Consider the following 14,412-nt stretch of genomic DNA (forward strand, 5'->3'; position numbering starts at 1 on the left):
GCTAAAGGACGATTTACTCTAAAGAAAAACATAATTTCTATGCAAAAAAAATCATTTCTTTAAAAGATGGTTTTTAATATTTCTCTAACACTACTGAATTGTTCATAAATTCCAATCTATCTTTAATACTAATTTTAATATTTTCGTTTTATTTAATTAGGCTTCAAAACTTTATAACACCTTCTTTGTTAAAATGCAACAGACTATAGAGTTTTCCTTGAGAACATTTCCAGAGAAATAGTCCATTCCACACAATTTTCCAATTGAGTTTTTTAAAAAAATTAATTCCAAGACTGTTAGAAATGAAAGGTAGTTCATACTGTGGGAATGATTAAACAGTTTGTCTATCTGGGTGCTCTGAAAGTATACTAACTGAGATTTTTACTAACTCATCATGATGATCTCACAGGAAAGGATTATTAATAAAGGAACTTTTTCTTCTTATTCAACCTTGTCTGGCATTTGGCCAAAAAAATGTGTGGTAGCTTTTTATTTTCTCTCATTCTTCTCAGTAGTTCTTAATATAGATTAAATAATAAAGGATAATAGAGTCTGTTTTGGTTTGGGAGACATATTAAAAATTGCTTCTGGCTGCTCTTCTTTTTCAACAGGTTTTACTCACTTAATTTTCATCATTTTTAGCTCAGCAGTTCAGTATAAAACTCTACCACTGAAAATACTGTCTGAAGTTCACTAAATAAATTTCCTCTACCATTAAGCTGTCATCAACTTTGAAAACTTCACATTTTATTCAAGACTGTAGAAGAGGCTAGGGCATTATTGAGTGTAAAATATTATTATGTGTTTAAAAATAATGCATTGTTACCTAACAAAAACTGGAAACTTTAATGTCTAGATATTAAAGAAAGTGAACACTTTTTAATACCAAAACAACATTCCATTCACCATGAGGCAAATATATCATACTTTACTTTCCTCCATGATTTCACATACCACAAGATATATTACGCATAAAAATTATTGCACTCCTATGGCAAGGTATCCCAAAGGCTTCAGCAGTTTTTATAAATTGAGCCTAAGAGACATCAAATTTAACTTCCTCTTTATGTACATTTTTATTGCTTCCTACCATAAGTGCAAACATAGCTTCTAGTCCTAAAGAAATCTATTTCACGTGAATATTTCCAAGATTCAGATTGTGACTGTAACAAAACCAAAAGCATCCCCATTCAAGAAATATAATTTAATATCAAGAGTAAAGTGAAAGAAAAACCCCAACAATGGGAATCTGAAAAATTAGGACACGTTAATTTTAAGAAATAATTTAAATATTAGTGTTTTGGCATTGTGCATACAGACTATTTTTCAAAACAATGGTTAGTGTTCTCAAATTAAACACAGAATCAATGTGGTTTATTAATCTTTTGGTGGATTTTGTAATAACCTAGACAATTGGATCATTTGCTACATTATTGGGTTTTAAAACAATTCAGCACTATTGAATGTTTAAGAAATGGTATAAGGCAGTGTATTATTGAAGCTGAAACAATTATTAGACTCTGTTTTATTCATCTTCATCTGTTTTATAGAGCTACCTGCAGGGAGCTTTATGGGTGTACAATCATGTCAAGGTCACAGGATTAAGTGAGCAGTGATGACAGTAAATAAGCCTTTTCTGTATATTTTAAAGGGTCTTACTGAGTTACTTAAAATGCCATAAACATAAATAGTCCCCTATCTCTACAACACATCCATGACAGATGACTTCAAAATATAACACTCCTGAGCAATGAAGCTTTACAACCTGACCAACAGTCCATATTATTGACAACAGTTACCAATATACTGGGGAGCCCAAATACTGTGAGAAGCTTGCAATCTGTCACCCTCAGATATATTATATCTGTAAGTGTACAAGAAATAGATCTACAATATACATCAAAACTCTGTGTGAAAAGATAATACTGCTGGAAAAACCAGAGCTTACAGGTTGTGTAAAAATACACTCATAAAGAAAAAGTAAATCCATAATAACAAATGTACGAAATCTACATAAGCTATGTAAAACCAGATAATAAAAACAACCTTACGCAGTACTTGCAATATCAACCTGAATGATGTAATTAGTCTTTAGAATTATACTTTGCATTACCATGTCTATTTTATCAACAAGGAATATAGTATAATCAAGTACAGCAATCTCCTTCAAGTCATGTAACAACTATGACTGACATCGTGTTTCTGAATCAAAGTAAATCTGTGCAAACTTATTTTTTCACTGTTTTAAAAAGTTAAACTTAATGAATATAAAAAAAAGCAAAAAACAACCAAACCAGCCAATCAACCAAAAAAATCCACAATAAAACCCCAACCAAAAGTGATCAACTGAAAGAGAGACATATGCTGGGAATATTTTTCAGAAATCAGAAATGTGAATTGTCTAAGGATAATCTTCATGGTTTAGTATTCGCGAATATACAGAACGGGATAACAAAATGCATACAGAAACACCAAACCCAAGGAATCCTTCTGTCAAACTATAGGTAAGAGGGAAGGGACAAGACTGTGGTTCTGGGCTCTGTGTCCAAGTAACCATGCTCCTCCTGTACACCTGAAGACAGGACTTCCTTCTTTGTGACACTTGGAAGTGCCAGTTCCATATGCATTTGCCTATACTCCCCTGCAGCAATAGTGTAAGATAGGCCTCCAAGTGTTGTACCAGAGAGAAGTAAAAATGGGGCAAAAAAAAAAAAGATCATCATTAGCATTGATTTTTTTCCCCTACTTGGGAAAAAGAGGAGAAAAATAAACCAAACAACAGAGCAGACAAAAAAACCAGATCAGTATATTACATATATTAGCTGATTACACATTACCATGAGGAAAAAGGAACTAAGAAGACAGAGCTAGGTTTAAAACCACATAAAATTATTCTAATTTTAAGCAAAGAAAATGATCTAATAATGCACATGCAAATTCAACTATAAATCTCTCAAAGACATGGAAGATTTTCTGAGGTGTTTGCAGAACTGCACTTCATATCCCACAAAGAAAAGGGGATGCACAGGGTGTGATTGGAATGTACCACACTACACCTTCCTTGGTGCCTGAAGATGAATGAATCTTCAGTTCCTTTCCAAATTTTGTTCTCAATTTCTGAAATTATTTGACAATAGTGTTGTTGGACATAAATATATTTCAAATAAAACTGTACAAGACATTAAGCTTTTGAGACAAAGGGAATCAAAATTGTTCCCTGGGTTTTCATTTCTGGTTAAATTCTGCATTTCTAATATCTATAACAGGAAATGGTGGAGAAGTCTACCAAAACACTACAGATTTTTCACCTAGGAAAAAAAATATCTACAGCTGGGCATTCATCTTCTGTAATATATTTGAAGCATCACATGGGAAAGAACCCTGGATTGAAATGGTACTTAAAAAAGACTTAAAAATAAGGTCGTACCCATTTTATGTCAGAAAATAAATAATATGTCAAAGAATTTTCATTTCTGAGAAAATACAGTCTTCTTAGAAGCATAAATTTTTCTTATTCGGAATCTTCAGATCTATGGCTTTTGTTATTTTTTTATTCTTTGCTTTCTATTCTTTTATATGAGGAAGATGGGAAATCTACTGCTATATTGCCCAGGTATTACTAGATAGACATGTGAGGAAAAGTGAGGAAAATGGTATCTAGCAATGAGAAATTCTTCCTTCATGGCTTCTACTGAATTTCTATTTCTTCCTAAATTGGAGGCAGGAAAAGAAGTGGAACAGGTGCTAGGAACATTGTCTAATATCAGCAACTGTTAGTCCAGTCTGCTGATAACCACTGCAGAGCTTGTTTCTCCTGCAAGAACTAGGTGGAAAACATGGAAGCAGAAGGTACTTTTAAGCCCTACCAAGACACGGAAAATTCAAAAACAAGACTGACTGAATTTGAGATTCCTCAGGAAATCTTGAGTTGAAAAGTCAAGAAGTGAGTGAGTATTAGATGGATCCATTACGTCTACTTGTCCTTTCTGTTTCTTAATTGTTCAGTCATAGCTGAAGTTTACAAGGCTGGATGGATCAGAGTTCAGAACCTTTATGGCTGTTCTTGTGACTGGTTCCCTGGAAGCTGAATGGCTGCATGTTCATGCACATGCTAAATCCATGGCGAGACTTAAGGAGGAGCAGAAGTCTCCTTCAGTCTGCTAATGGTGGCCTTCCTCCTGATATATGTATAGTCCTACAATAAATATATATGGCAAATTGACTTTATGAAATTTGGATCTGTATTCTGATTACTGTTCCAGTTAAAGAAAATATTGACATCTAAAGATCTGTTGTCTCCAAGTTAAAAAAAAAAAAAAATTACAAAGCTTTCTTTTTTTTCCCAAATTTAGGCAGAAAAAAGGAAAAAAAGCAGGAAAAAAAATCCTCTTAATATAGAAGTCATAAGGTGAAAGTGCAGAAGACTTCCTTCTTTATAATGAAATTAAATGTACCGTACTTCCTAGAGAAAAACAAGTCTCTGTAGATCTGAACAAGCCTTTTTTGAGCACCACTTGTTTCTCAACATTTAAAAACACTACCTCTTTCAAAAAAAATATTTTCTTATGAGGTTTCTTCCAGCTGTGGGAACAAATCCATAGAACAGCGCCACAGTTCAAAATGACTGAGAAACCTTGTGCAAATACAGAAGTGAATAAATCCCACATACGCAAACTGTGCAGCTGCTTGTAGAGCAATCTCTGGTAATACAATGCTCCTTTCCTGGCAGGTATCTGTATACTGTAAATATCACCCTACACCTATTATTAGAAAAGGATACAGAATTCTGTCATCCCCCTTTTTCCATCATGCTTGTCAAAAGTCTCAGCTCCATTAGCAAGAGCTCCTTCAAATAGTCTCTGCCTTCCACCACAGCAGTAAGCAGTCAGGGAGGGAGGAAGAAAGAGGGTATGCAATGGATGGAGAAGCCACACAGTTGAAAGCACAGCAAGAAAGTTAAAAAGTGGATTGAAATGTTAAGGTACTACAATACCTTACATTAGCTCAGATTAACAAAATCATCTCACTCATGTTTAAATGCTGCTATAAATTAATAACTAATACTGGACTGAAGATAGAAAAGCATTTTCTTAATGTTTTGTTGTTATGAAGTAATCTCAGAACTAAATATTTGGAACTTGTAACAGGATAGCTGAAGAACAAGCTAAAAAGTCTGCAGTTCAATCAGACCAATTTTGAAGAATATATTCTGCCAAAAAAAAAAAAAAAATTGAAATTCCACCAATTACAGAAACAGAAAATTCATAGTTTTTACAGAGTATGTGGAAAAAATGCAAAACCTTAAGAGACCTTTAAGAAAAGGTATATCAAACATGCTTCTGGATCCAGTCGACAGTATCAGTCCTATGTCTTTTCCACTGCTAAAGCCCCTTTATAATTTATGCCTAGCAGTTAAAATGAGCCAAAAATGAATGAATAGCTACACCAGATTAATCTGATTTGCAGTGGGGGTTAGAATGGGTTCTGTGCCTCTCTGAATTTCCTAAGCATAGTATAGAGATGGAGTCAGAGAATGCCAAAGGATGGCTGTAAGGGAAACAATGTTCTAAATTCCTGTGATCTAGTCTCCCTTGCTGTAAACTGGAAATTTGATTTAAAATCAGTGTTTTTCCAGAATCAGCTTATTTAACTGCCAACCCCCATAGGGTTGGGAAAAGGAGTTCTCTTTCCATTCTCATCCCTCTGGCCCCCAGCAGAACCCAATCTCTTCAGAAGCACACACTACAGAGAGAGACAAAACTAGATGTCTGGCAAGAAACTTTTTATTTCCAGGCTGTCTCTCCAGACGAATTTGGTCTTCACCACAGAATGAGTTTGACAGCTCTGCCCTCCACCATGAATGATTAATTTGTCATGGGTGTCTAGTTTAACCAAAGATGGATTTGAACAGAAAAAGCCCTTGTATACTTGCTTTTTGGTACAGCTGCTTTAATGTAGGTGGAACCTCCTTCATTAAATCACAGGAAGCAAGAGAACCAAGTCTAATTTTTAAATGTCATTTTTCTCATTATAGTAGTCCTCCTGTGAATACCAAAACTGATCATATGAAAATATCTATGACAAGTATTTCATATTTCGATTTTGAAGGCTAATTGGAATTCTGAACTCCTTTTATTGCTCTAAATTGCTTTAAATCTATACAAACTGTAAGATAGAAATATTTATATTCAGTATTTTTGAATAAAAGTTTTTGAAAAGTGGAGGTATCTGATAAAACCAAGAAGCTGAATTAAGACAGTAACAGATTGTGGGCCAAAACTCAGGCATTCATATGGTTGATAAATTTGAACTGTTTGTACAGGCAAGTTTTACAAAACTTTTTTTATTTTAATATGTGTATGGGGAGAGACACAGATGGGGAGGAAGAGAAGCACCATATGAAGCTGACAGAGAAGGCATAAGGAAGCATATGTTGTGACACGAAAACAGTAACCCTGAAAAAAGCTGAGGGTAAGGGGTAAGTGCTGGCTTAAAGAAACTTGGAATGCTAAACTATGAAACACCCTGTTTGATTCTTCCTGATGTTGCAGATTCCCTCTGAACAAGTGACAATGCATCAAGGAAATAATCAGCTCACCAAATTCTCATCTAAATGGGAAAAAACTGCAGAATTTTTGATATAATGTTGGAATTAAAAAAAGGGAAAAAAAACCCAAGTATGTTTAGGGTAAGCTATTACAAAGATACCTAAAAGTATCAAATTGCCCAAATGCAGAAAACAGAACTAGTTTTGTTGAAGGGAGCAAACAGGATTTTTAGGTAATGGGATTTCTTTTGAAATCTATTATGCTTTGAGATATGTAGATGAAAATGAGATGTTCAGTAAATTTCTATTTGTTATAGAGGATTTGATCCTCACACTTGGCAGAAACTGAGAAAAAGAACTTTGGTTTTCACTTTAAGATATAAAAACAAAGCATTTGTGAAGGAGGAAAGAAGTTAACACTGACAAGCAATAAAAATGAAAGCTTTTTCTCAAACTGTTATCTGCCATTTTTAGTCAGAAGGAGATGGAAGAGTAAAGATATTCTCAGACCATTCAAACTACTGATTGATTAACATAAAGACAGGAATTTATTGTAAAAATTGTTGTGTTTGTAGGCATTTATTCTAATTGTGGAGTACTAGGCTATAATTAATTTCATCTTCATAAATTAATAGCTAATTAGGAAGCTAATTGAAATGCAAGTCACCTATTAATTTATGATATTTTTAGTTAAGCTATCTATATATAACTACAACCTAATTTAGAATTCAAAGTATCATATGGTATTTTGTTGGCTCATACCATTCAACTTCATTCTTGTTTCTTCAGACCTTTTGGGAAGATTTTATGATAATATAGTTAAAATTCATAATTTACAAATACTATAGAATGTAGCATACATCAAAACATCAGACTTCTTGCTTTTCCTCTCAGTACTAACCTTCTGTGGTTCTTAATAGTCTCTTTGTTTCTCAATGACCAAAGAGTAAGCTTTGTGGCACCTACAGATTAAATAATAAATGTTGGTTGCTGGTTTCTGCAAAGACGCAAAACCTCGGGTGCCTTAGAACTATGATCTGTTGAACTGCAAATATAAGGAAAAAATTTCTCTACAGTTGGGTCATATTTGATTAAATGAACCATAATATTTTGTAATGAGAACATCTATGTTAAAGAACTTGAAAATTGTTTTTTTATCTTGAGAAGAGATAAACAAAAACATACAGGGCAAGATAGGACAAGAAAACATGGCCTCAAGTTAGGAGAGGTTTTGATTGGCTATTGAGAAAAATTTAATCACCAAAAGGGTTGTGAAATATTGGAACAAATTACCCGGGAGGTGGTTGAGTCAACCATCCCTGGGTTTGTTTAAAAGACGTGGATATGGCATTTAGGGACATCATTAATTGGTGGATTTGGCAGTGTTAGGTTAATGATTGGATCCAGTGATGCTAGAGGTTCTTTTCTATTGAAATGATCCTATGATTCCATACATATCTGTACTTTATGCTGCACTGATAGCTGCCATTGTGCAGATAGAGAATTGAAGCTTTGAAGAATCACACTGATGTCTGCACAAATATTTTCCTATCTTATCCATTTTGGATGCCAAAAGGCATTGCTATTATCCAAGTATTGTGCAGAAGTGATGGCCTATTTCTTACCCTGTCCCATCTGGGACAGAGAAGGATCTTCCTAAACTCACCATTTCAAAGAAGGGTGTCCAGCTCTCAAGTTGAACAGGAGACTAGCAGTGTGTCTGAAGAACTGGGAACACTTTTCCCATTGAAAATTTTAAAATCACTGCAGAAGTATAGAGGTCTAGTGTCGTAATGTGGTTTTTGTGTGTTTTTAAAGTAACACTGTATTCCAGTCAGGCTGTATCTCTCAAGGCACAGAGAAGCATGAGTTTATAAAGAGACTGCTAATGCTGTAACTTCTTGTCAGGAACTAAAAGCAGAGACTTGAGTCCTGTTGTGTTTTGTGCCAGCCAAGACAAGAGGTGTGCATGGTTTTTGAAGCCATCTTGACCTCCATCATATAAAAAGTATTGGAGTATCTATTTAACGACAGTTTTTGCATTCTGTGGGTGAGAAGTTTTATAAGACCCCTCTTCATTGTTTTATGAGACCCCTCTCCATTTTCTGCCCTTAAAGCCTTTCAGACCTGCCCACTGAGTAATGTTGGTCCCTAACAAGGCTCAGAGGCTCTTCCACTGAGCATCTCCCTCTCCCTGCTGCCATCCCAATGCTTCCTATTTGCAGCCCACTAGTCCCACAACAGAAGGCGCACTTGTGTGCTGGATCACAAAGCTAACCACAGCACACATGGCCAAACCTGCAGTGCAAGGTCACTTCCCAACTGGCTCCTGCAAATGGGGAACCCCACTTGGAGACCTTGTACTGTCACCATGTCCCCCTTCTCCAGGTTAAGCCACTGCCTGTGGCTAAAACACAACCAAGTCAAATGCTACACCTAGTACTGCAAGCACTGAAAGGGGAAAGCAGCTCTGCCAGTAACTGAGAAGCAGACAACACTGGACAAGTTGTGTTACAGGGACAAAAGAAAAATTTCTTTTGTTCCGTGCAAGAAATTTCCTAGGTTTGTCACAGGTGTCAAGCTACTTTATGGCCCATCAGAAACTATCATGGACTTGAGAAGAAAAAGCCACAGCAATGGACTGTTGCCATTTAGGAAGCCATCAATAATCCAGGAGACAAAAGTTATTTGGTCCTAAGAAGACACAGTCTCCCAGAAAAGGTAGTCACCAGGAACTTATTTACGTCTGCAAAGTGTCTGCAGCCATTCACAAAGCTGAGCAACAACATTATTCAAAAATTGTTATTCATTATTCAGTGGAGTTATTATTAAAAGGAGTGAAAATTGCAGTTATTTTCAGCATGTTCAAGTCTCCAGACACACAGCTTTAAGCCTTAACTAGAGATAACATGAGCATCCCTTATGGACTAAGCCTGTCTTGAATTAACCATATGACAATATCTACTTGTAATTTCTGTAATTTCCCTAATTTCCCTCAGAACGTCTCTGGTGGTAGATAACAGAATTTCTGTAAGACTGAATTTCCACAATTTATACCATCTTAAAAAATAAATACATTTCTATCATCATTCAGGAGAGAATGATTTCTTTAGAAGAAACAGGGATAATGAACATGAAAAATTTTGTTTTAAACATGGTATAACTGCAGGAACCAACTAGATAGAATCAGAAAAAGAGAGAACAGTGTATGTGCTATTTATTAAACCTTATTGTTGACATGTCAAATTTATTACTTGGCAACTTTTCTAATAGGCTTAAACCCTAACTATGTAGTCAACATAAATGTAAACATATTTCGTCAAAATATATTTATCTAGAAAAATTTTTTGTATTATCCATCTATGTTTATTATCCAACTATGTTTTTCTTGAAAAGGTTTATCAGAACTAAAATGGAGCTTTCTGTTCTTCATTGCGTGATTCAGAACAGACAAATAGGAATTTAAATAGAAAACCAAGCTGTAAAATTTGGTTATCTAGGAGCAGGACTTCCTTGATTTCTTTTGAGTTGTTTCACTCTAAATAAATAATCAAGTATTTGTGGCTAGAATGCACAAAGAAGAGAGAGACTTGGTAGACTCAGACTCTACTTTCACAGACAGGGCGCTCACATGACAGACCCAGGTTCAAGACCTTGCTCTGAATGAAGGAAAGGAGCAATTTCAGCTCAAGTCTTCAACATGAGGGTCAGCACTTTAGCCACTGGCTATTTTTGTGATTCTGAGGAGCAAGGCTCTTCTCTTTGGCATGATGTAAGAAAACATTTGATTTCACTGCTATCTTGAATAGAATGAACTTTTAAAACCAGTACTGAGCACAGCCCTGAATAAAACCTCGAATACTGAATCAGTTACATACAGAAGAAATTATACATTTTAGATATCTTAAATTAATTTTTAACAGGAATACCCACTCGATTGAGTTGCACTGTGTTCAGCTTTGCATATGCTATATTTAGGTACATTTAAACCCCTAATAAAATCATATTTCAGTTATACAATGCCTGTGTCTCTCACACTTTGCAAGTAATGTTTAAAGACACACACTTTCCATGTTTGAAGCTTACCTGTGAGAAACAGCTCCCCAGGCACCATGTTTATTTGTTAGTATGTTGAGTATCTTCTGTTTCAGCTGGTTGGCTGTGACATGATCTCGGTGCTTAGCAGCACTGATGAGGTGATCACACATCTTCTCCTCCTCTCTCCGGTCCGCAGCGTACTGAGCGCACTGTGACTGGGGATGAAAGAACATCCACTTCAATAACGACAGGCTACTTATGATCACCCTAAAATTATTATTTATTTAACTCTCTGATTATGAAAATAATTCTTTGAACTGTTTTTTAGAAGAACAGGACATGCCATTTGTCCTAGTTTCATCCAGGACAGGGTTAATTTTTTTACAGTAGCCTGGAGGCAAGAATATCCAAATCCTAGTGTTATTTGATACCATCTCATGTCACTTGACAGGGGCAGGAGTAAGGGAGACTCTTTGGTCTGGGAGAAAGTGTGGAAGGCTAAAAGGTCCAGTATTGTTTTACTTACTATGTAAACGATTTCTTATACCTTTTGTTATTAATATTGTTGCTGTTACTGTTCTCTTTCTTATCTCATTGCTGTTTCCAGTAAATTGTTCTTAGCTCAACTTGTGATTTTCACCTCCTGTGTCTCCAGTTCTCAACACCACCATAGAAGGGGTGGGGAAGTGATCAGTGTCTGGTTTAGGAGAGTCTAGGTGAGAACACTGAGTTTTTCTGTAGTACTATTTCTAAATCATGACACCATTCAATTGAAATGTCCTACTACTATATAGTATCCATGAACAAGCACTCAGCGAGAACATGTAAAAATTGAAATACCAAGGGTAAAGATAACAGAATTGGAATAAAGAGCATTAAGCCACACATCTAGGTTTGGCCATATTTGTGGCCATGGAGATGCCTTAAAAGTTAGCCTTTCTTTTGTAAATGTGTCACATATTCACAGTTATAAAATACACCTCTAACATACATAGGATAATATACAAGAAAAAATTATGTACTGTTTTTGATTTTTAAATTATATGAACACCTACAATTAATTTTTTTTATTGCTACAGATGCTAAACTAAAAAAATAATGACTATATTTTCCATCTCATACCACAACATGCAAAATTTTGATAACATACTACCAATTCTAAAAACATTAATGGTTAAAAATATCACTAATCTTTTAAACTGAAAACTCTAATATTTTCATCATGTATCCTTTGAGAGAAAACAACCTCAAAATAAATGCTGTGGGGTTCTTGACATTCACGTGGGCTTGTTTCTAAACTGCTAGAATTATATAGTGTATTTTTGGTTTGATAAATCCTTTATGTATAAGAACAATATTTTTCCATTTCTTTACTCAGAATCATGCTAAGTTCAAATTCAATTTCTCCTCCTTGTAAAAAATCTTTCAAAATGTCTAAAGAAAAGGAATGCAGCCAGACTAATCAAAATAAATCCACTAAAAGTATAATTTTCTAGGTATAAATTACAAAGGCTAGAATACTCTCAGAATAGGAAATTAAAAAAATACCTTTTATGACACATTTTTTGCACTTACAGATTTTGTGCATAATTTCATAACATTTAGCCAACATTCAATGCTGCAATAATGCTGAATAGAAGCTAATTTTCTAGTATACAAAAGGGCAATTGAAATTAACTTAACTTCATGCTTAATATTTTATTCTTAATATTACTGCACACTACCTTTTTAGTACAGATAACATTAGCATTCATATGATTCTAACAGTGGTCTTTCTATTGTGTTTACAGACAGCATTTCAAGTAATCTATCTAGGAAAGAACAATGATTACACTAATTCATAAAGGGTTAATTCATTTTCCAATTTATCTTCTTGTACAGGGAGGCACCAATTAGTACTATGATCTGCCTTAGTAATGAGGTTAATATTTCACCAGCTCATTGGACAGCAAAATTAAATTTTCATTTTTCTTCCTGAACAATTACAAAGGTTAACAAAATGAAAGTTAACTGTGAAATACCCATTCTGGGAGGAATTTTCCTGGCTGTGACTACAACTGGAGCCACAGAATAAAATTTAGATGCTTGTCTGTGGTCTATGCAGGAAACATAGTAACTTGGTGCAGCTTGGAACAAATAATTTCACCCATAATGATTCAAATAAAGTTTAAAGGGCAGAAATAAAATAGTCATGACCTTCTCTAAATGAGAGCACTGATTAACATGTACTAAACTCCAGAAGGTATACCTATACAGTTTATTAAAACAAAATGACAGATATACAATCATGTAGCAGAAAATTACCAGAAATCTTTGTTCCTACTGCTTTCAAGCAGGATGAATAATAAAATATTCAGTTATATTCCCAACATTATTAAAGACAATATATAAAGCATTCTTTCAGACTTTAACTATCACCTTATTTAAGTACTTGTGAATTTCACATTAAAACAGTCTACATTTTACAACTTTCTTTTATGATTTGCAGATTTAAACTTACTCGCTTAAAATGTGTACTTCAGTCTTTTCCTACAACAAATGTAATGAGAATTTTCATATATGAAAAATGTGTTGGTTTCTTTAGCAGACAATAAGACAGTCTTGAGGCTATTCCTTTAGGGAATTTAGTTAATATTCTAAATCCTATTTGCTAACAGAAGCTGGAAGTTAATTGAATATTCTCATTCTGTCTGGAGTTCTGACAGATCTTATACCTCAATGTATTCTTCAAAGAGCAGATAACTCAATCTTCCATTGTCATCTTAGGTTACTGTATGATGCTCTGATAGATATCAAATGTTATTTATTGTTGAGGCAATATGAAACTTCACTCTGAGATACACTTAATTGTAAATGCAATTTTATCTATGTTCAAAATATCCAGTATAAGCTGGGTAATAAAGTTGTTGCAATCCCATATGACAAGTGTCTGCTGTCTGCTCTGACAAAATGAAGTAAAGGTTATGTGTATTCAAAATGACAACAGATATCTCTGTGTCTCACAGTTCTCAGCTAGGTCAAGGAGCACAAAAACTAGTACATCAAAGTGCACATTTTAGAGAGCTGTTTCAAGGAGATAAAAACCTCATCAAAACTAAGATTCCTGCATCCTATTTCTAGCCACCAGGTGATTGTTGACATTTCCTGACAGATTAATAAATTGATATAGCTATTTATTATCATCAATACTAAATCTGTCAATCTCAATCCTAATGCTAGGTCATTTGAGCAGTAAAAGAAGTGAAAATACAGTACTGCATATATATACTTACATCTATACAAATGTATGCAAACATAAGGCAGGTTCAGAAATTACAAAAAACAGTGATGAAATGGAAAAAAAAACCCATAAAAATGTAAAACCATATTTGATAAAGTTGTGTCAAAAATGAAGTATTAAATTTACCATTACTTTGCATGATTTTTTTTTTTTAATTAATAGGAACAAAAGTAATCCTGTATAAACAATTAGAAACCTATTAAACTGAAGACATTTCAAAAACAGGGGATTTAACATTTGGATAGCCTGCAAGCAACATAATTTAAATTTTATACCATACCACTCATTGATGAAAAAGCAACTGAATGTTGACTCCTTTTCAGAATAAGAATAATAGACATTTAGAAGTTATGGGAGTCAGCTGCTCTGTTACATCTTCCAATACTCAGTCTGTTGATAATGATTCCTAACTACCAAAAAAGATATGCAGTATCATATTTCACTATATAAAAAAACAAGTATTCTAAAGTGCTCCAAAATTCAAAATATTTGAAGAAAATGACCTTAAAATATTAAATCTATTTAACAAAACATTTCTATTTTTTTA

General features: G+C 34.2%; 1 protein-coding gene across 5 annotated transcripts in view; it reads right to left on the bottom strand.

The window, feature by feature from the left end:
• The window catches only part of NBEA (neurobeachin), a 451,486-nt gene that overhangs the window by 205,476 nt on the left and 231,598 nt on the right, over positions 1-14,412 (bottom strand). For all 5 annotated transcript variants that reach the window (XM_021541930.3, XM_021541926.2, XM_021541925.3 and 2 more), the window contains one exon: positions 10,634-10,800. In XM_021541930.3, the coding sequence (XP_021397605.2) occupies positions 10,634-10,800 (167 nt within the window). The remainder of the gene's footprint in view (positions 1-10,633; positions 10,801-14,412) is intronic.

Source organism: Lonchura striata, chromosome 2 (genome assembly GCF_046129695.1).
Source record: "Lonchura striata isolate bLonStr1 chromosome 2, bLonStr1.mat, whole genome shotgun sequence".
Lineage (NCBI taxonomy): Eukaryota > Metazoa > Chordata > Aves > Passeriformes > Estrildidae > Lonchura > Lonchura striata.